General features: G+C 39.8%; 2 protein-coding genes across 2 annotated transcripts; one reads left to right on the forward strand and one right to left on the reverse strand.

Annotated features, from left to right (window-relative positions):
* Positions 1-3,093: 3,093 nt before the first annotated feature.
* On the forward strand, positions 3,094-13,969 carry LOC103700976 (homeobox protein knotted-1-like 1). The gene is made up of 5 exons (XM_008782888.6): positions 3,094-3,905; positions 3,986-4,096; positions 4,236-4,398; positions 12,863-13,110; positions 13,311-13,969. The coding sequence occupies exons 1-5, from the start codon at positions 3,660-3,662 to the stop codon at positions 13,497-13,499; spliced, it is 957 nt and encodes a 318-aa protein (XP_008781110.1). The 5' UTR covers positions 3,094-3,659; the 3' UTR covers positions 13,500-13,969.
* Positions 13,970-19,430: 5,461 nt separating this feature from the next.
* Positions 19,431-20,700, reverse strand: LOC103700975 (nicotianamine synthase 3). The gene has a single exon (XM_008782887.6). The coding sequence runs from the start codon at positions 20,608-20,610 to the stop codon at positions 19,657-19,659; it is 954 nt and encodes a 317-aa protein (XP_008781109.3). The 5' UTR covers positions 20,611-20,700; the 3' UTR covers positions 19,431-19,656.
* Positions 20,701-22,927: the final 2,227 nt, after the last annotated feature.

Consider the following 22,927-nt stretch of genomic DNA (forward strand, 5'->3'; position numbering starts at 1 on the left):
ATCTTCTTCGCTGGCCATCGGCATCAGTGGAGGTGGTGGATGAGGAGGCTGCAAAGGTGGAGTTTTAGCTAGTGATGAGGGGGCAAAGGGTTTACTGTTGATGGTCAAGGAGATGGCAAGGGTGCTGTATGAACTCGAAGAGATGTGGGTACTTGGGAATTGGAAGAGGTGCATTTTCGATTCAGTTGACCACTTTCCCTAGAGCCTCTCTCAGCAAAACTATACCCTGTTAGGTCTCAAGATCGAGAAAGGGAAATATTAACCGTTTCCCTTTAAAATTAGAACTTCAGTTTCGCATGATAGGCGCATGGAAACCGGATTTCTAATGAAAAAAAATAGTGAACACGGTACATGTCGCTACAAACCATTGAGTTCCCCAGCTCTACAATGTTAAAGAGCATCATTCAATCCCGGTAAAAAAACAGTGATAACATTTAAATAATATTGTTGTTTTAGTAAATTGCTGTAGTGATATTCTTGGAAAAAACCTTGCCAATAGTGTTGAGCAATAATGCTTCACAGGCAGACGTAGCCATGCCAACAACCTGAACCATCACATGGTGCAATGAATTCGAAGTAATTTATTTTGACCCTTGATGACTGGTCAAAGGAGAATGTGCAGCAACCTTGTCATCCATCTATCATGCCGTCTCCATTTTCTATTGCTTGTTTATAGCCACTCGAAGCAACTCCGGTCGCACAGACAAAATCTTTCAGAATAGTTATCTTTTCCTTCTGGGTTTATGGGCGCTGGTATGAATCTTGAAGATGCAGGTGTGCAGCTCTCTTTGTTCATCCGGACATGCGAGCGTATACGAGAGAGGGGGAGATATGGGAAAGGGAAAGGTGGGAATCCAAGATTTTCTCCACGGTCAAACTTGCACCAATCTTCTCTATGGCTTTTGAAGGAGAATGGAGCGAGCCGATCGAGTACGCACCACATGCACATCTGTTGCTCGCCAGGTGCCATACGTCAACCTTGTTAAAACTTGATGCTACAAATAACCTTTGAGTACTGCAGTCAAGTGCGAGGCAGGTGCCATGATGTCTATGCTCCCCAAGTATACTGTACCATTTATTCAAGGGATTATACAATTAAAGCCAACAGCACCTAACTGCAGACTTACCCTGGTGCGACTTTTGTGCATCAGAGTCCCAATGAATGGGTAATGAACGTGTCACAGAATAGGTGTTAGAATGTACAGGGAAGGGGGGAGGGGCGAGCTCTCCAGTCTGCCTTAATGGTTACATTGACGAAATTTCCCTATCATTCAAAGCAACTGCTTGCTGCCAGCGGCCTGCAGTACCAACCAAGAGTTGCTGATACAGTAAAAAGAGAGCAGTGGAGCAAAACCTCGGTCTCCCTCAGTAGTCCTAGCTCCACACGAGCGCTCATGATCCCGCTCGGCTCATCACCCGGTGAGGCGGTGACTCTTGCACTGCATCCGGATTCCGGAGTCCGGAGAGAAAGGAAGAGAGAGGGCATGTTGTTCTGTCTCCCGAGGAGAGAGCCAGGCGACGAGGATGGGATCGGGGGGAATAATAGTGGACTCGGCAAGAAACTAACCAGAAGAAGACAGACTTAGAGTCAGAGGACCCCCGCTCAGGGTGGGGACGTACGGTCGGAGCAGGCCGTGTGGTCGCCATCCATCGCCGCTGATGGCGATCGAGAGAAGACCAGAGCGTGAAGCCTAGGTGGTCATCGTCGCCACCTGAGGAAAAGGTTGTACCCGTACCCCCTACCCTTATATAAGACGAGAGGGGCTAGGCTTATAGAGCTAGAGGCGGAGTGCATGTATGCTGTGGTGGGGGGCGTTGAAACGTTGACCAGAAGAAGAGGGTACGCACTCGGAGGAAGGGGGACGGAGGAGGAGGAGGAGGCAGCGTCTCAGCCTCTGTCACAGACTCAGTTGGTGTTCCGATCGGCCCGCTGGGTCCGGAGAACAAACCGTGTGGTCTCTCTGCGGACGTCGGCAGTAATGAGAGCTCAAAAGACAACCGCAGATGGCTGATGGCTGCTGCAGCAGCACCAGTCCACTCGTCGAACATGTTCTGCGGGACCAGCGGATGGACCTGAGTCCTTAGGAATTCACACTCCAAACCCCTTGAAAATATGGAATTGCCTGAAAGATGTTCTTTGCAGAGAGGCCTGGACCAAAGACCTGGAGAAATCTATTTATCTGTACACATATTCATAAATATTTGTAGATCAATTTGCCCTATAAATAAACTATTACAAAAAAATAATTTTAATGAAAAGTATTTTTGAGTGGTGAAATAACCATTTTAACATATGGAGAGCTGATTTGAAGTGTTGAATTTTAAAGGATTATTATCTTTATTATTACTAGTTATTTTCTATTTTAAATTAGGAAAATAGATAAATTGTTGTAGAAATACTCCAATATGCTTTATTCACATTAAAAACCACATGAAATCCCTTACTGCAGGTAGCGGAACCCTGCCATCATGTAGAAGGGGCTGTTATAAAAATTATACACGAGACGATGGCTTCTATGTAATTCCAGGAAATCTTGGTGCTAATTCAAAAGCTTTTCTATTTAATTTTATTATTTATTTTACTTTGTTTCGAAGGGAGCGCAGGAAGTACCGTTACGGGAAACAGCGAAGTCTACTTTTCCAGGCGAATTAGATTACAATAACCCGGGAAGCTAAACCGTCCACCGCCCCGTTTCAGATGCGCCTCGCGAACATTTTAATCCCCCAGACCGCAGCAGAAGCAGGCAAGTTTTTATCCCGTAAGAAGACCGCAGTCTGCGGAGTTTCTGGCCAAACCTGGGGGGCACCAGAACCGGATTCACCTCCGGTGTCGCCGTTCTTTACGGGGATTAGTACCCGTAGCCGGTAAAAACCAAAGCTATAAACTTTTTTTATTGAAGAAAAGAAAAGAGGCAAAAGAAAGGAAAGCAGCAGGAGGAGAGTGGTACAGCAGTACTTCTCCGAACCCTAAATCACGCCTCCCCAGGACAACAGCCGATCGTCACATGACACGTGGCGAAATGTCATATCGGTCTTAATAATGATGGGACGGCCATAGATACGGGCGGCCCGTCTCTCCCCCTCCCCTGCGAAATCGGTGGCCTTCCCTGTTCTCACCACGTGCGCCTCCTCTCCCGCTCCTGCCGCTTCCTCTATTTTATAAGCTCTAATTAATTAATTAATTAATTTTATAAATATTAAGATTAAATTTTTAAGAGAAAACGAAGGAAAAAGAAAGAAAGAGAGAGAGAGAGAGAGAGAGAGAGAGAGAGAGAGAGATGATGGCTTAGCTTTTTCGTTGGGTTTTTTGGGCTGCAGGGCAGTGGAAATGGAAGGAGCCGCAGTGGCTGCTGCTGTTGCTGCTGTTTCTGCTGTTTCGATTTCAGGAGGGCGGAGGATTCGCTCAGGCTTTTTTCCCTTCCCTTCCTTCTTGCACTCCCTTTTTTAGTGGTAGCAGCAGAAACCTTCTCTGCTCACTCCATGCGTTGCCTTCGTTCATAAATTAAAGCGGCAAGTCCATCGGCCATATTTAGAAGCAAGTCCACTCCGGATCCTTCCACTTGCCTTCTATCTCTTCTCTTCTAGAAACGAACGATTAGCTCTCGTTGTCTGTTTGTTTTATTTCTCCATCTTATTTCTATTTGGGGAAGGAAGGAAGGATGGAAGATCTGTACAGTATCCATCCGGGAATCTCGCGGGGTGGAGAGGTGGCGGCCGTCGGATCCACGTCCAGCTTCGCCTGCTTTGAGGCCGACCGGTCGCAGTGCGGGGAAGCCACCGAAGCGTCGGATATCTCCGCCGCCGGCGGCGCCGGCGGTTCGGATCTCACCGACCTGATCAAGGCCCAAATCGCCAACCATCCTCGCTACCCTTCTCTCGTGGCCGCCTACATCGAATGCAGAAAGGTATATAAGATCGGACTCACAAAAGCGGAAGAATTTGCTCTTTATTTGTTGGTCCTTTTGATTGGTTTTTGGTGGCGAAGGTGGGGGCGCCGCCGGAGATGGCATCGCTGTTGGAAGAGATAGGGCGGGAGAGGTACGCAAGCGCGGGATGCGGGGAGATCGGAGCGGATCCGGAGCTCGACGAGTTCATGGTATGAATTAAGAACTAACGTGGCTTCCAAGGAAACAAAATACTATTCCCTAGTAGAAGTACTAGTATTAGTGGTCCTGAGTTCGTTCGTTGGCTTTTAAGTCGTTATCATCGAGCGAAGCTTTGGCTTCTATTTCCAGGAATCCTACTGCCGGGTTCTTCAGCGATACAAGGAGGAGCTTTCAAAGCCGTTCAACGAGGCAGCGTCGTTCCTCAACAGCATCGAGATGCAGCTGAGCAACCTGTGCAAAGGCCGCACTACCTCCTCCTCCACCACCACCGCCACCGGCAACTCCCCTTCCGGTAAAGCTACAGCTAAACAAATAAATGGCCATCTCCGGTTGGAGAAGAATCTGAACCGTTTAGTATAATGATCGCACGGTGCAGGAGTAGAGAGTGAGAGAGGAAAGGAAGTAGTTGGGGTGAAGGAGGGGGGGGGGGGGGGTTCCGAGCCGTCAAATCGTGTCCATGCAAATGGGGTGTAGCGTGTCAGAGCGGACTGCGTAGGGTTGTGTCCAACGTTGGAACCGTGTGCGTGTGGTTCTTTGTTTTGCTTCCTTTTCTCTCTTCACAGCATTTAGAAAGATAGCTCTAGATGTCATCTTTCCCTTGGTCAGAAAAGAGAACAGTATCTCTCTCCTGTCGAAGATTTGTTTTCCTTTTTTCTTTTTCCCCTTTTTTGGGGGGTTGGGGTGGGGGGAGGTGAGGAGGAATAATTACCCTTTTAAAGATGATGAGATGGAACGTGGCCTTCAACTTGTGAGAATATAATTCTTCATTCTACCAAGACATAAATGATTTATGGACCGGCCTTGAGTTCCATTAATGGAAATCATTTCCTGTCTTTGGATCAAGTATTTTAGGGGATTTATGATAGGTTTTCCATCTAAATGTCGCTTTCATCATTAGTATTTCTTGTTTTCATTGGTTTTGTATTCGGGAAATTTCTGTAAATGTTTCAGGTACTGCTCCGATAGCCATGCAGGGAGAAAACCTAGAAATAGTATGGTTATTAAAGTACGTCTTGGATCTCGAAATGCGTGCTACTATCAGTAATTCAGTATCGTCACCTTCTTGTTTCTGTTTATGAAACTTGTAATATTATTGCTTACGCTGTCGTTAGTTGGCCTCAGACCTGCCTTTTTTAGACCTTTTGGTGAATTTTACGGGTATATTTAGACGATGTAGCTCTCAGGTTACCGGTGCTTGCATTGAGCACTGGAATATCGAGCCTTTTCTGATTGCATTATTTTACAACATGCAATACCATGTAATATTTGTTTTGCTATGACTTTTTATCTACTTAATTATGATGGAGAAATACGATAATTATATCAGGCATTGTTTGTGTTAGTACGCATAAGCAATATCTTTAACTTGATCGGTTGAAGTCTGCATTGAAAGGTCCCGGAACCATTAATTTCTTTATGCAATCCGACATAGTGCATCTGAGATAGGAGAATTTGTGATGCAGAAATACTGACCTACAATATTTGATAAAAAAGATTGTAGAAAAGCCCCATGTCTACATTAAAAATATGAGAAATTAATACCTTCTGTCTTAACTGCTATATTTCTGTTTTCATACATCATGGTTTTGGTTTGCTAATCTTGCAAAAACTTATTTACTATTGCTTATTTATTGCTGGGAACTCTTAGTTAAATATTGCAAGTCACATATGCCCTCACTTGTAATCCATGGAAATGATCAAACATTCTCTTTTTTTTTTTCAGTGTAGGTTGAATGAATGATAGTGGAGTGAGCTGCAATTTTAGATGAAATAAATGATAAAGTTCTTTGCAGTATTTGTTTCTTTTCTTCCTTTACTAAGGAACCCCAATGAAAGCTTTACATGGAAATTGATTTACTATCTGGATTTTGTCTTGCACAAATTACAAAAATAATGTTAGAATGATTTGACTACCCTATCTAAGTCAAATATAGATGTAATTCAATGGTCACAACCTAGCACACCATGAAACTTGCCTCACCAGGTAAAATTTCTTTCTAGATTTGTTTTGATCATTGCTTTATGGGTTCTTCAAAAGTAGCTTTGTGAATGAGCTTATTTTACTGATTTATCATGTGTTTCTCAAATTCTTCTTTTACTTTATTATTATTTTTTGACCTTTTTGGTTTTCATTGCCTTTTCCTTATCATGTCTTCCAAAGTTTGTGTCAAATTACTATGCTGCTTTTCTTTGTTTATGGAGCTTTTATATTTTTCTTTTTATTTTTTAGTTTGCATATTCTCTCTGTCATGATGTAGCTTTGGTGTTAGCACAGGATATTGGCTTAGACTGGAAGCTTACTTTATAGTTATCATGCTTTTATGAGATAAATTTAAATTATTAATGAAAGTCTCAGACCTGTGTTTGGATTGTGTGTGCAGACTGATTGTGGGTTAAGTGTTTTGTTCGACATGATCTTGACCCTACTGGGTCGTTTTTTTGGACTTGTGAATTACACATCTGCTCAAAAGGGTTTGTATTTGCCCTTATTGCAGCTTCAATTTCAAGGTGGATTCTGATGAAGGTTGATTTATACAGACTGTTCTCTTATATTGCTTGGGTTTGGACTGCTTATCTTAGTTTTAAGTGAGCTAATCGAGCAGTAGGTAAGAAGCTAGTGAAACTCCCTGTTTGGAGATGTTCTAGGTCTTGCATGCATGCAATGGTTGGATAAAGCAACACCATGTGGATTGAATTGGATTCAGGGAACATAAATATTTTCAAGTATGTTGTTTTTTCTCAACTAAAATGTGAAGCTACATTTTCAAGGAGAAAGATAAAATCTGTCTCAGTTAGATATGTTTAGGGACGAAGGGCTTTGAAAAGTGTTTGAAGTTGTGACACAGGAGCTAGTTGTTATATGATTTTCTTGGAGGTGTCACTAGTGATAGTTTAGAATGCTACTCTACACTTTGTTGTTGTACATGTTTTGTCCCTTTTGTAGAGTAGAATGCCGTTTTGCTTACTAGAGTATAATGTTTTTCCTGTTTGCAAGGTAGAGTTTTGCTCTTCAATTCTGATAGGGATTATCTCCCTGTTGTAGCTTCTCCATTTATTGAATTCTCATATTGAATTAATGCATGATGCACCATGTGTTAATTAATATCTTGAACTTATTATGGGTGGATGTTGCTTTTTATTTACCTCCTCTGATTAATGTAGGCATGCTGTTTAGGGGGTGGGTTGTGGTTCCCTAATTGTCTGATTGTTCCTTCTTGTTGCATTGGTACTATTTTCCTTTATGCGGAGCTTTAGAAGTTGTCTTTTATCCTTTTTGTAGTCACACTACTTCATGTCATGCAATATTCATCCAAAATAAATAATTTTTATATTCTTTTATTTCTTTTTTGTCTAAACAGTGGCGAACCACCACTTATTAAACATTTCAGACCAAAGATTTTGTATATGATGCACATTATTTCAGACCAAAGATTGTAACTAGAAGCTCCTTCGTTTGTTGCCTTGTACTGAATTTTCAAGCTGGTTCTTCAAGGATTTTTTTTGTAATGACATGAAGATTCTTAATCATTCTGAATATTCTTACCTATCATATTCATATGCATGGTAAAACAATATGAACTTTGTCCTACAATAAACTCTTCATTTTTTATGGAGATTATGTGCACATCAATAGACACATCACCTTGATAACTTGTGACTTGACCTGGTTAGAACATCTTATATACTCAAATGTAGGGACACGTTATCACCTTGCCTTTACTGTTCCCCAACATCTCTCTTTAACCGACATGTTCATTTTTCTTCTCTATTGCTTCTTTGAACTGATTGTTTCATTTCTTCAAACTCTTGATTCTTGTGTTTTCAACATTGATTGGACATTTGGGGTTGCTTGGTTAACTAAGTTGGATATATAGAGTCTGCTTATTTCAATTTCTATTCTCCATTTTATGTCACAAAGGACTGGATTATTACCTGAGTTCCATACTCATCTTAAAAGATCAAGATTTTAAGCTGTCTTTGTGCCAGTGATTTACATGGCTTGCCAGCTGTCTTCACTGAACTTACAGGGAGTCGGACAAAAAATGCAGCACTCTGCGGTAATTGGAGATGTGGAAAAAGGAACATGTAGATGTGCTTTCTTTTGTATAACTATATGGATGTAAATTCTTCATTGGTAGATTAGACTTCTTTTTACACATCGTAATACTGTTCACAATAGTTTTCAAATCATGTTCCCATATGATGAACAAAATTTTGTAACTAGCTAAACCAATAATAATCTGATCAAGTGACATCAAAAAACTGAATACGTGGAAATAATTGTGATAGAGGATAACTGGATTTGGAAAGTTTTGATAGATAGTTGTACTGGATTCCATTGGAAAGGTGCTCAGGCCATGCATGCACCTGCCAGTAGGTCTGCAAGTTTTGTTTGAGCCAGCTGAATTGTGTGTGATTGTCCAGACCTGGAGAAGTATGACAAATTGGCAAGGTTTGCACTACTTTTTTCTTTGTCCCTAAACTGTGATGTTGAGTAATACTCATGGGCTATATGTAAATGCCTATAAAACCAACCAAGAATTTAAAAACTCAGAAGAATGAAGCATTTGTCAATATGCAGTAGGAGATTCTGATATATGTAATTCGAGTCTATTTACCAGCATAGATGGCTCTTTCACTTATCAATATTGTTATGTAATGGTGCTTCGCACATGTCCTCATGCTTTGTCCTGACAGGTGCTGGAGCTAGAACATCTAACTATGTTGACTAAATGTTTTCTGCCTCTTTTTTAAAACAGAAAGGGTGGAATGACCTACCATAGTAAATAGCCAAGTCTGAATGCCCAGACATGCTCCATTCAGGAGCTAACCCTGAACCTCCTTAAAATTGTTGACCATGACAACCAGATCGAGTATCATCCAGTTTACAGAAGGGTTTTTCTTTAAAAAGGGAATTTAGGCATGAAAAGTTTGGTCATTTAACCACTGGTTTCTATTGATACTGACAATTTTATGCTCAAGGATGATGAGAAATTATTTTATTTTTAATTTTTCATAAATAAATACAGAAGCTTTTAGTAACACAAATTTTACCCAAGGAAGTCACAATGGACGTTTCTACCATGCTAACATTGGTCCTAGAAAATGGACGCCATTTCCATGCTTATTAAGCTTGCATGGTCTCTTACCTGAATGGAAGGCATCTCAATTACTACCTAAGGCCTCTCCAACCTTGATTTACGACTGATTCCATTCTCCCTTGCTTGAGCTTTCTTCATTCCTCCGCTTTTGTTTACTTCTTTCCATCCTGTGTAAGTATCACCCATCTTTGATCTCATCCTGGTCCAGAAAAAAACCTTGGAACAAGTTCTGTTGATTTTCTTTCTATAAAGGTTGTTCAGCCCCTCTAATAGAATGATTACTAGTGATAAATGAAAAATGCAATAATCTTCTTTCTTTTGGGCATGATCTGCTCATTCCTACTTTTCTCGAATCTCATCATTGGGGGTGGCAACTCTCTAAACCAGTAGTATTTTTTTCTTTGAAGTTTTTTCTCTATGGCAGTCGTCCTGAACCAAACCTGCTAAAAAAGCACTTTTATCTCTAACTGGTTTGAATTTTTTAATGTTATTCTTAGGTCAGCTTTATAGTTCATACATGAACAGCTCATTTGGAAGGAAAAAAGCTAGTTGTCTGTGAAGAGAGATGCTGCAGAGGTTAGTGCTAGGGGTTGATAAGATCACAGGAATACTAAACACGGCTTGTTTGTACTACGTTCACAGATTTCTCGTTTCCGCTGTGGGCTGGTGCTGTATATGTATTGTACTATCATTTTCTCTTATTTTCAAATCTAAGCTGTATTTTTTTATAATTCAAATCTATAGGAATTATGTCGTTTACTAATTTTTCTTTTTCTAATATTATTCATTAGCTATTATTATTACAGCAACTTTATTAATGTCTGAGATCTTTTGCTCAAACTATTTTGGTAAGAAATGGTTTCTGGTATATTATTTGGGTTACTGTTTGTCTTAGATTGTGTTTGAGAACCTCCTGGTCTATGAAAGGCTTACTAGTTAGAGTTATATATGATTTTTAAATTGGGTTTCTTTTGTATAGGACTTCTTTTTCCCTTTTCCCCTTTATCATTGTGTTATTGTGGGTATTATCCATTTATTTCGCCCAGGGGGAAGTCATCTGTATTGTAGCATATACTGCCTTTTTGTCTTTGCATTTAGTTCAATTATAATTTGTGGCAAAATTGGTGATGATACATTATGTTTTTCTTAACAGAGGTCAATGCCGAAATTAGCTTAAATAACAATTAAAATTGCTTCTCCGATGATACGATGATCATTTAAATCTGTGTTTGGATTTGCTGGTGCTGGCTTCTCTGAATTGTTTTTTTTTTAACCGTCTGTTGACGCATCTATTATTATTCAAAGATTTTTTTTGCATATGCATTATCTCTTTATGCTTTAAATGGCCTTCACTAATATATGTTCGAGGGAGCAATCTGCATGCCGTTTCTAACTACTCCATGTTTAAATGCGCTTCATCTTATTACCAAATCTGTCTTGCTACATGTTTGGATTTTTATGGTGGTAATGCATTCTGCATACTGTTCTAACTACTCCTTGTTTAAATGAGCTTCATCTCATTCCCAAATCTGTCTTGCTACTTGCTTGGATTATTAAGCTGGTAATGCATGCTGATATTCAATACTCTACTGTCAGTGCTTTCTTTAAAATGGACAGACACAACTTGCTGAGCAAGTTCCGTGATACTATGTGGGTTGTTTTACTGTTTGCTTGATAATGTTATTTTATACTTTACATCTTGAAATCTTTTTTATGACAATGTTTGTTAAATTGAACTGGCTTTCTACTTATTGTCTTGTTTCTTCTGTTATGGCCGTCATATATGATTCTATCATTTTTTGAAATCCCCCCCCCCCCCCCCCCCCCAAAAATCACATTTTCATGCAGTTCCTTGTCAAAATGTATACCTGATGTCTGTAGACCATTTACTTAGGTGGTGTCCTTGGTTACAAACAGTTGCAGCTACAATGGCCTCGTAATCTGGCAGATCCAAAATAAATGTCAACCTGTTTCTCTAAAGATTATTTATTGTTTGGTTTAATGCTGCAATAGTTCGTATAAGGTTTCAAGCCTTGAATTGTTTTTCTGTCTATATATGTGATATTTAAGCATGGAGTTCATTACACCTGTTAGTTCTTCTTAGTCTCATTAATTTGTCTAATTAGGTGGTTAGTGCAGCAATATGGTATTGCACCTCCTGTTATGGAACGTATTATATTTCAATTTCTTTCATAAATTGTCAAAAAATTCTTTCCGTGATATTAGGCTAATTTGAAATATAGACATTTGTTCTGGTTTAAATTTGAGTTAATTGCTACAATAATTCATTGCACTCATTTTCATGTTGCACCCACAAAGGATGATGAAAATTTCAGTCAAATCTGTATTGTGTTCACATATTTTTGTATAGTTTCTATTGGTGTTAACTACGAGAATGTGATGGCGGTTATTGTTGTTGCTTTTATTATTATGGTTGCTATTGTTTTTGTTCTTATGTAATTCAGGACTGTCATGCATCTCTTCTGTATGGAAGAAATGCATAATGCTCCTTTTCCAATAATTCATTGCACTCATTTTCATGTTGCACCTACAAAGGATGTTGAAATTTTCAGTCAAATCTTTATTGTGTTCACATATTTTTGTATAGTTTTTATTGGTGTTAACTACGAGAATGTGATGGCGGTTATTGTTGTTGCTTTTATTATTGTGGTTGCTATTGTTTTTGTTGTTATGTAATTCAGGACTGTCATTCATCTCTTCTGGATGGAAGAAATGCATAATGCTCCTTTTCCAATAATGTTTTAGATGACCTCATTTTTTTCCCTTGATTAATGCCTGTATAAGAATAAGAAAATCCAGGCTTTGCTTGTAACTGGTTGGTGCGATGGAATAGTGGGTAGAAATTTAGGCTTTTTGTTGTATTGCTTGCTGAGTACGGAGAGCGATAGGGTTTGGGTGTCCCTAATTGCCAATACTGGAAACATTTGTAGGTCAATAGAGGGTTGGATAATGGAAGATTTTTATTTAGAAAATTCACTATGAAACTAGCTTGCAAAGAAAACGAGAGGCTAAGAAAATTCTCAAGCACAATATTGTGGCTGGAAAAATGATCCACCCAAAAGTTGGATTTCCTTCCCTTTACTAGAGTGTATGCCTGTGAAAGCAACTATTGTTTAATGCAATTTTTATTTAAAGGACCTTTAGTGGGCGAGGGTGTGAAGAATTCTGTGGATGCTCATGCAGTATCAATGATGCCTGTTCGAATTATTAAACTTTTTTCAGTTCTCCAAATCACCTTTTGTATACATGTGTTTTGTTGGTGGACGAACCAAAAGTAAGTGTGATTTGATTCTATCGATGTTGTTTCTTCGAATATGTTTGGGAAAAATGTGATGTAGGATCATCGGTAGGACTAGTATTGTTCGTGATTCCTGTGTCTGCTGTGATATTGCTGTGTCTGCTGTGATATGTATTACATTTTTGGTAGGGCTCTGATTTACTTGGGCTTTGTTTAGATGGACTATCAGTATTTGACTAGAAGTCTATTACGTAGAGCAGCCGAATGCTTTAAAATTTGATCAATGAAACTGAAATTTTAATGTATGATGTCATTTTTATTTAGTGGCAAAGATCCAGTTTGGTTCCCGGAATGGTCTTTCCCTTGTTTTGACACTTTTCAGTATCTTCTGTCAGATGAAGTGGTTGGGTCGTCTGAAGAAGAGCTTAGCTGTGGTGATGTGGATGCATTGGAAAGCCAGGAATCCGGTTCGCGCCTCGCTGACCACGAACTGAAGGAAATGCTTCTTAAGAAGTACAGTGGCTACCTGAGCAATCTCAGAAAGGAATTCTTGAAGAAGAGGAAGAAGGGAAAGCTACCCAAAGATGCAAGGTTGACACTGCTAGATTGGTGGCATACCCACTACAGGTGGCCCTATCCCACGGTAGTTTCTTACCCTTATGTTATCCATTTAGAGCTTCTATCTTCAGCTAGACATTGAGCTTGGACAATGGTTAAATTTAGTTTGAATTAATGGTTGTTTAATTGGTGGCAAACCATGCAATAATGGTTGTTTAATTGGTGGCAAGCCATGCATTAATGGTTGTTTAATTGGTGGCAATTTCTTTGTGATGGCTTCTTCAGGAAGAGGAGAAGGCAAAGCTAGCTGAGATGACAGGGCTTGACCAGAAGCAAATTAACAATTGGTTCATAAACCAGAGGAAGAGGCACTGGAAGCCCTCGGAGGATATGCGGTTCGCCCTTATGGAGGGTGTTGGCGGTGGATCCAGCGGGACTATGCTGTACTTCGATACAGGCACCGTTGGTCCATGATCGACGATGCTAAGTGCCACCTCATCATAACATCCATGATGCTTTGTTCTTGGATAATTTAATTAATCTCTCCTTTTGATGCCCATGTGAATATGGTGTTCGATCGACTGAAACTAGTTATATCATTGTCGACAAATAGTGTATCATGGCAACGGTTTGGGAGTCAGTCTGACTTGATGAGCCAGACTTTGGTTTGTATCTTTTTGATCATGGTTCATCTCGGTTGACTCCATCATCGAATGTATTACCGTTGGATGTTTTTGAGCTCCGAATGTCTGGGAGCTGATTAAATTTGCTGTCTTGTGCTGATGAGCAAGAGAAACTGGGTTGAGTCTCTCTGAACTGATGAGCTTAGTATTTAACTGTGATGTTAGTGTATGTGGATGTCTTGTTCAATGTCTTCGGTGGCATTAGAGACATTGGTTCTTTCTCACCAATGGAGTAAATCATTGTCGTCTTTTGATTCTGTCCATGCTGGTTTTATCAATGGTTAGTCGTCGTTGTGCTGTAATAAGTTGTTCGAAAAGTAGGCAGTGGATGCCTGTGTAACTTGGTAAGCGTTTTCTACCTGATGGTATCTAACTGAAGGGCACTAAAGGGTTCACAGGTTTGGAGTTTTGCATGTGTACGTAATCTGAATTGCCCGTATACAGCTACTGGATTAAGCTGAATTCAATCTATTAAAGGTAATACACACTGTTATACGGCCCTACTGCTATTAGGGCTGACCGGCGTCTCAGCTGGCTCGAGTTTAGCTCTGAATTAGAGATTGGATTAGGTCGAATGCAAAAATAATGTGTTTATACTATGATATTTTAATTATTATCTATGCAAATGATTATTATGACTTTATTATAAATATTGGTCATACATTTTTAAAAATATAATATATAAGTGAAAGTATAAAAATAATTTTAAATTTCTATTTCATTTTTTAACTAAGATGTTCGGAAGCTAGGCAAGCTGGCTCAAGCTTGGTTGGCTTATAAAATGGGCTGGGCTGGAGCTAAGCGTTTTGGGGCTCATGCTTGGTTCATTTGCACTCTATGGAACGCTAAAACAATTAATGTTGGGTCTTTCCTGGCTATCGATATCCATAGGAAGACAAATAATGCTGTTGATTGGATTGTCTATTTTGCGTTTCATCATACTGGAGAGTTATTTTAGGAGAACCAAACATCTATTTCTTTTTTTTTCATTAGTTTTTCTTTCTTATTTTGTTAGATGTATTCATGCATATTTTGTGTGAGCTGCTTTCATACTTAAAAAAAAAAGCAACAACAACAGCGTTGGGTTATTTTTATACCCAAACCTAGTGCCAAGGAAGGCTGAGGCGTGGTATCTATGTAGGTACTATGTATGCATCAAAATACAGAGCTTTTGCCAATTAGCGTGTGGCCTGTTTGATATGCAGCACAGTGTGCTTTAATTGATTGTAAATCTTGCTTGGTTTGATATATATTGTGATATCCATCAACCAAGATTTAAATCGTAACTTAAGTTCATATTGGCGCTCGATCAATTAGATTGAATCTCACTCTGAAACGGTAAGGATGATATAATGTACGAAAATTGTTTTACTAATTCAAAAATGCCTCTCAAAAGGTTACTCAGTGCATTCCCTTCCTCCATTTGAGCTGGTATGGCGAAGTGTGCAAACTGATTGGGGCAAGAGGCCTGACTCACCTTTTTTTTTTTTGTGACTTTTCCGAGGTTCCCCTCCATTGCTCTTCAAGGTAAAGTAGCCTTTGTGGCTCATTCCTAATGTTCACTCTCTGGAATCTGTTTTTACAAATATAGCTATAATTGATATATAGGGGTCCGAAAATAATTTAAGGGCTTGTTGGGATAATCTTACGAAATCCTACTGAATTTATAGGATTAGAAACAAAAAGCCGAGCAAACAAAGAGCAAGGTAGGGATGTCAACGCGAACAAATACTCAAATTACCCATCCCCGAATCCAACGGGGCGATTTTGACTGAATTTAAATAAGGATAGTTCCGATGATAGGTTGAAAGATTAAAATTCATTCGATTTCGGTTTTAGTTCGGCTTTATGATTCCTCACTCCAAAATCGAACCTAAAACTGAACCCAACATCAAATCCAAACCCAAACGTGTCCGATATTTAATATTCTCAGTACCTTTTATATTTAGCATAAATCCAAATTACTAACTCCATAAGAATGGCCAATTTTCAGTTTTCGATTTTGTTTTCAGTTGTGGTTTTGACAATAGCTCTCATAATTCTTTTTATTCCAAAAACCATTTATTTTTAGTTCCGATTTTTTGAGATACAGTATTGGATTTTGGTTTCTATTTCAGTTTTTTAACTACCTGCACCGAATTGACATTCCTGTGGTAGGAGGGAGGGAAGGAAAGAGGGGGACAAAAAGACGGGTGGGCGCCAACAGGGGACGAGATCAGGTGGGAGGTGGGGGAAATACATAAAAGCTGCGGCGGTCTTTTTGTTCTCTTTTCGGTGCCAATGGGCTGGGTGAGTCCAGTAGTTGTGGGCTGGGCCAGGCTGGGCCAGTTCCACCAACGTGGTTGCTGCTTCCGTCTGGCTAATTTTTCTCTTGGATCCTAACTATAACATGATATGTTGATTTGTTTCCAATCCATACTTGGGCTGATGCAAGGTACCATTTTACGAAATTTACTCTTAGATGCTGTCTTCTTTCCCCATCATCACAATAAATGAGCTGCCACCCAGTACGTTGCGTTTGCTCACCTACCTCAGTGTTTCAAATGTAAATATGAAGATGCATGCTTCCCTTGATATGGTGAGATGACGTCTACTCCTGAAATTGCCATTTTTAATATAAATTTTGAAGCTAAGGCCATGGAATTATCATGACAGCAGTAGTTTCTAGTTTAAAATGATCTTATGTGAGGATCCGTATGGGTGTATATTTAGTTCCACATTGGTTATTTAGTAGAAAAATCTTGGATATTTCTATAGAATCAAAAAACCAAAATAATACCTTCTAATTAGTCTTTTTTGATAGAAGTCATAGGTTATTACAAATAGTATCAAAGTGAACCTAGTCAATCATTCATGCGAACTATATAATACTGCAGTACAGATCTAGATTGGATTTGAGATACCTGTAATTGGATTTGAATAGTTTTCATTCTTTAGAATCTTTATGTAGGATATAAAAAAAATCAAATAATTCCTCTTGGTCAGACTCGTTGCAGTGCTACTTTAGACCTTGAGCTGCCTTTTTTTTTTTTAGTACAATGGCTGCTCACACAGTTCTTGCATGAATACAACCAATAGTGTCGAGAGGAAGGAAATGGCAAAGAGGAGGAGAGACAGATACAAAACTTTTTCGAAGGATCTTTTTCGAATGTTGAACAGCAAAAGTGCTAACCCAATCCGCAGACTTATCCACCTTCCGGTATACATGAACGGCCTGAAAAGAGCCACAATCTCTCACCAACTTGCAAATGTTACTGAACAATTGGGGTCCATCTCTACACCTATGCTCGTCCTGTATCCACTCGGTCATCTTAGCAGAGTTGGTGCAGTTATTCTCCTGGCTTGTTTGGGCTTTATGTTCTTCTAAGTCGATCAGATTCATCTAGGCTCTTGTTGAGGGCTAGCCATGGCCCGCTCTCCCCTAATATCTACGTAGCTAAAGCCTTACGAGAGTGTTTTAAGTCGCTTATCGAATTCAAACCAAGTGTTCGCTGAATCTATTTTTCATTATCTAACTTGAACAAGTACATTTGTAGCAATGCCATAGAGTTGCGAGTAAAAATCTAACAGTTGCATATAAATTGGCTGGTGTAATGCTATTAATAATAAATGTAGAAAAGCAGTCGCTACGAGATCGAGAAAGCATTGTGATTCCCATTCCAAACGACCAAATTAAAAAAAAAAAGAGAGAAAAAGGAAAACCTGCGTTATGTTCAAGAAAATTTTAGACTATTTTGCCACGCATATTAGGTGGGTAACCTCTAGATCGGCTGATCTTGGGAATGACTTTGTGATATATTAAAAAAAAAGGTATCTTTGATTTGGGCGTATCAGGAATAGAGTCCTTAATTTGGATGTTTTTGAAAGCAAGACAACATGATGAGATCCTCGTTTGATGGATCTTTTTGTTTTTGTTTATCTTCATTTGGCTGATAATGGATTTGGAGTATGCAATGGGCAAGCGTTATAATTCAAACGTTTGATTGATTAGTGTGAAATAATTTTCTTGTTCTAGTTCTTCACTCCTTGGCCTCTTAAGCTTCTTTCTCTGCCAAGAAAGAAACAGTCCTGGCTGTGTCGGTATATGAAGACCACTGGACGAAGACAAGGCTGTCGAGGTCGAAGGTCATGTTTTATGACTTCTTGCAAAAGCTGTTTAGAAGGGACAAGAGCTGATAGATTCGTTGGCAGGCGTACGTGAGCCCACATGAGAGCCTTGCATGTGTGAGTTAAATAAATTATCTTGGAGAGTGCAAGAACGTCTAAAGCCACATGCTTTCCATCCCTTTATGTTGACATAATCACACAGCAACACCAAGAAAAAGGAATTTGAGAATGGGAGTGAATCATATGCTTCATTTCCCCATTTTCATCCCTTTTCAATTCCTTCTTTAGTTTTTCAACAAAAAAAAAAAAACATTAGATAACTCGATGCCAACAAAAAATCTATTGTTCATTCACACTGTAGATTGTATCAAGCAATCATCTGATACAAGGCATTTAAGACAAGAACTTCATAAGAGTCTTTAGAGTATGGTTGATCAGTAGTATTGCATTGCCACCATTAATGACTGAGAGCAGCAGGCAGGAAAAGCTTGGACGGAATTTGCAAGAAAATTGTGAAAAAATATAAATTGATTAGGACAAAATTTGTTGTCGAATCTTTTTTTCTTCCATTATTTAGCCATTAATTTATATAACATAACATATAAAAACTTGAAGATTAACTTATTGCTTTTGAATAAAACTAAAATATTTGTACAACTTTAAGATAGCATAATCTTCCAGAGGACTTGATCGGATGGTATCGCCTCTTGCCGCTTAGCAAGTGGTCAGAGGTTCAATTTTGGTAGAAGCCGACCTCCAAAGATAGGGTGGATATAAATTAGAAAAAAGATGAAGTTTAGCCCTTGCTAATTTGATTAAAGAAAAAAACAAAAACCTTTTAAGATAAGATAAACTAAATTTTTCGAGAAGAAAATTAATATTAATTAGAACAACTTTTAATAATTCAACCTAAGTGAACATGTAAGAGATGAATTAAAAATGATGCAATGCATTGGTAAACCATTTCTTTCTCCGGTCTTTAGAAATGTACATGTTACAACACTTTTATCAGAGAAAGAAACAAAAGAAAACTTATATAGTACAATATGGATAGAGATGACATGATAGCTCTTCCAAGAATAGCAAAATTAGCTACAAAAATTTAATATACGATAAGATGGTAGCGGCTTCAACGAAACTAATCTTAATTATAACAATATACAGATTTAAACCATGGACAATATAGTTCATCTAAAACAAATATGTAATTAGCATAGCCATATCTGCTTTTTGCTATCTTATCTTTGTTTTCAGAACTTTTAAAGAGGCATTCAAGTATGCAATGCTTGCACGGCTCTGCTCCTTCTGGAAAAAAAGAGTTCAGATCCTTTCAAGTTTGGTACGTGAATTTGAGATACTTCAGTTCCACTGTCACGGCTGTTCATGTTTTAGGCAATCGTAGTTATGATGCATTGACCTTCATGTATTCTAGAGGCTGCTGTCCATGTATAATACGAGCCCAGTTGTACAAAAACATGGATGTTCATGATTGTGGAACTTGACTGAAAAAAAAAGGGCTGATGAAGAATGCATGTGAGACCAAGTGCCATAGTCCAAATGCCATGTAGATAAGACTTATTGATATAGATAAAATTCCCGATCAGAACAATTAACATAATGTTTGTCCTTCCAACCGAAGAACAACAATGCCACTAATTGCACTTACTGCACTTGCTAGTAAACATTTGAAAGCCAAAACACAAACCATGGTAACCCACACATCATCATGAGCACAAAATTAAAGACAACGTACAGTTAGAAGAAAGGCATAATAATTAATCATAACATCAAGCTAGCCATCCAAGAAGTCAACAAGGCAAGGAAAAACTAATCTTCCATTCTCACGAAGGCAGCTCCTCCAGCGCCATCTCTTCAATCATGGGCGCCCCATGCCCCAAGTGATTGATCCCTTGCATCATCTCACAGCACTTGCAAGTCCTCATCACGGCCCCGGTCCCGACCCCACCATGCTTCGGCTTCCTCGCTATGATCACCGAGTTTATCACCTCATCACTGGGGTGGTAGACCGACAGCACCTCGAACCCTTTGAGATCTCCCGGCTCCACCACGGGGTAGAGGAAGGCCCGGGCCCCGTGGGCGCTCCGGAGGACGAGGTGGGCGCCGTGCGCCATGTGCCGCGCGAGGTGTTCGACGGCCCGGAGTTTCTCCTCGCGCTCGACGCCGACGAGCGCGGCCAGGAAGACCACGTCGTGGCCGGCGAGCTCGCGGGTGAGGCCGAAGAGGTCGGCGGTGCGGAAGGCCACGCGCGCCCCCAGGTCCGGGTCGGCGCGCACCAGGCGCCGCGCCCGCGCGGTCGCGCTCGGGTCCACGTCGTAGTTGTCGAACCGGGCGACCCTCATGTGCCGCGCGGCCAGCACCAGCGAGCTCAAGGGCAAAGGCCCAGAGCCGACGAAGGCCACCCGGCTTGGCGGGGGGCTCGTGGCGTGCCGAGCTAACAACGTGTACTCCAGCAGGCTCAGCTGTTGATAGTTGGAGTAGTACGGGAAGAGGTTCAGATGATCGATTGGGTTGTCGTAGGTGTCCGCTAGGATGTCGGAGTAGTGGCTTTCCAAGAGGCCTTCGGCCTGGCCACAGAGTTGGATGAGCTTGGATCTCATCTCCTGGACTTCTTTCCCAAGGTTGGAGACGTCTATGGGGCTCGGAGGGATGCATGCGAGAACTAGCTCGGTGAAGAGGGTGTTCGCTTCCTTGGATGGGCTGAGGCTTGGGAGTTTTGAGATGCGGTCATAGATCTCTGAGATTTTCTCGACCAGCTTCTCCTCTTGGACTCCCATGGCGTGCGCACGGAGTGAGAAGAGGAGGCTGTGCAAGAGAAAGTTCTCGAGGCCACGCGCCCGCCACGAGGGTTGAAGGGGTGGTGGTGGTGCGTATTTATCGGCGGCGGGGGGTGGTCCCCAAGGGGGGGATTGGATGGATACGATTGGAAAGGGACGGCTGCTGATGGACCCTTGGTTTTGTACGTGATTGCATCACGGCTAAAAGCCGAACATTTTTAATTAACAGTTAATAATGGAAGATTAAATTGCGGAAGTGTGGCTCATCAGAATCCGTGGAGCCGTCCATTTATGTGGTTTATAGTTGGATTCTCGGATCGCGTTAGTTCACACTAGGGAATACCGAGAATGCCCTCCGGGGAGGGATCAGCTGGCTGGCCTATTACGGGGATGGAGAGCTGAGTGGCGTCGAGAACGTGGGCCCCAATTTAAAATGGTTTTGTGCTGGCTTGCTGGGGGCTGACTACCGCTGTGTGCTGTTCTATGCTAATCAGCTTCATGAGAACTTGACTTTTTGGATCTGGTGTCGTGCATGGACACATCTCCCCGTATATATCTACCTTCAGACCTTAAATGGATTTTCAAATTGCTTGTCTTTGTTCAAAAGGCTAGATCAATGCCGTCACGCTAGACTACATATAGCTAAAGACATTCCAGCAGCCCTTGAAGATGTCAAGCGGAATGGATAGTTTATTCATCCTCGGCCGGTTTTAACTAAAATTGAACAAGGATGATTTGGATGATAGTTTTAAAAATTATAAATTGTTCGATTTTAGATCCGATTTTAGCTTTCATGAATTTTCTGTTTCGAATTTGATCTAAAACCAAACTCGAAACTAAATCCGAAACCGAAAATATCCGATAGTTAATACCCTTAATACACTTTGTATTCAAATTAGCATGAAATAATCTTGACCAACTCTTATTCCACACAACGACAAATTTGGACTGTAAATTATTTTTTGATATATTTATGAAATAAGTTGGTATAAATTTTATTATAGAATTATGGATGTTACTTTTAATTTTGTTATTTATATGCAAAAATTTTGAAACGAATAAAAAAGTTAAATGGTTTTTGATTTTTCGATTTCGATTTTGGTTTTCTAGTTTTTCTGTTGTTCCTACCTGCTTTTGGCTTAACTGCCAATTGATCATTGTGTTTGGTTTTATTTTTATTTATTCTTATAGTCTTATCATACAATCTTGTGACTTGGGTTATATACATTTAAACCTATTTTACTATTTTATCAATATCTTTATTTTTTTTGTACATACATATATCTTATTTTATATATAGAATGTAGACAGAAATATATATGTCCATCTAAACGAGGGAGTGCAAACCGCTATTTTTTTTTTTTTTTTGTAGGAGATTGATGAGTAGCATGGCACATGCAACTAAGCTATGGGCTCGCATGGGAGATTCAGGACAACTACAAATTTGACCAGGACAGATATTTTTATATTTTACACAAAGTCATAAATGGGAGGGTTTTATCTATCTTAACGACACGCATGGGTGCAACTTATGCAAAGTAGAAATGACTTAATTTTTTGAAAAAATGTTTACTTGGAATTTTCACATTGTCAACACATTATCTAGGTGTAAAATAAAGGTGGAAGAAAGAAAGGAAACAAAGTCAGAGAACAAAGCGCAAGCACAAGGGTTTACATCAGAGAAAGCGAGGGGTTGGAAAACTCCATTGAGATGTGACGGTGTTTGAGTTCTAAGAGATATTTATTCATATGGCATGAATAACTCTTCGGTCATATCTACGAAATAATAGCTGTCCTCTCACCATTATCCTCTAAGAAAAAATAGAAGTTATTCGGTTATAATATTATTTTGTCATGAAGCAGGAGATCTGTCTTTGATTTCTGAGAGAGATTTATTCATAGAGCATGAACAATTCTTCGATCGTATTTATGAAATGATGGCTGTCCTCTCACCATGATAATGTGTTGGTAAGAAAGAAAAAGAAAAGAAAAAAGAATAAGAAGAAAGTGAAGCTAGAGTATTTATATAATAAATTGGAGAGGGACATGAACTTTATAATTGATAGGTCACCAAGAAGCGTAATAAAATCTAAGTGGTTCAAATGGCCCATATCATGCCTTCTCCTAACCATCTGCGGCTTTCGTCAAAGATCTTATGCTTGGAAGGTGTTCACACTAGCACCTTGTTTGAGGAAAGAAAGATTCGAGCACAACGAGAGCACCAAATTCCACCCCCAATTAAGGGAAAAATTATATCGTGCATCATATGCACTACATCAATTAGTCATTTTATTCTTATAAGCCCCATTTGTCATGT

This window comes from Phoenix dactylifera, chromosome 8 (assembly GCF_051530095.1).
Source record: "Phoenix dactylifera cultivar Ajwa chromosome 8, Ajwa_hap1_PhDact_Kaust_v1.1, whole genome shotgun sequence".
Classification (NCBI taxonomy): domain Eukaryota; kingdom Viridiplantae; phylum Streptophyta; class Magnoliopsida; order Arecales; family Arecaceae; genus Phoenix; species Phoenix dactylifera.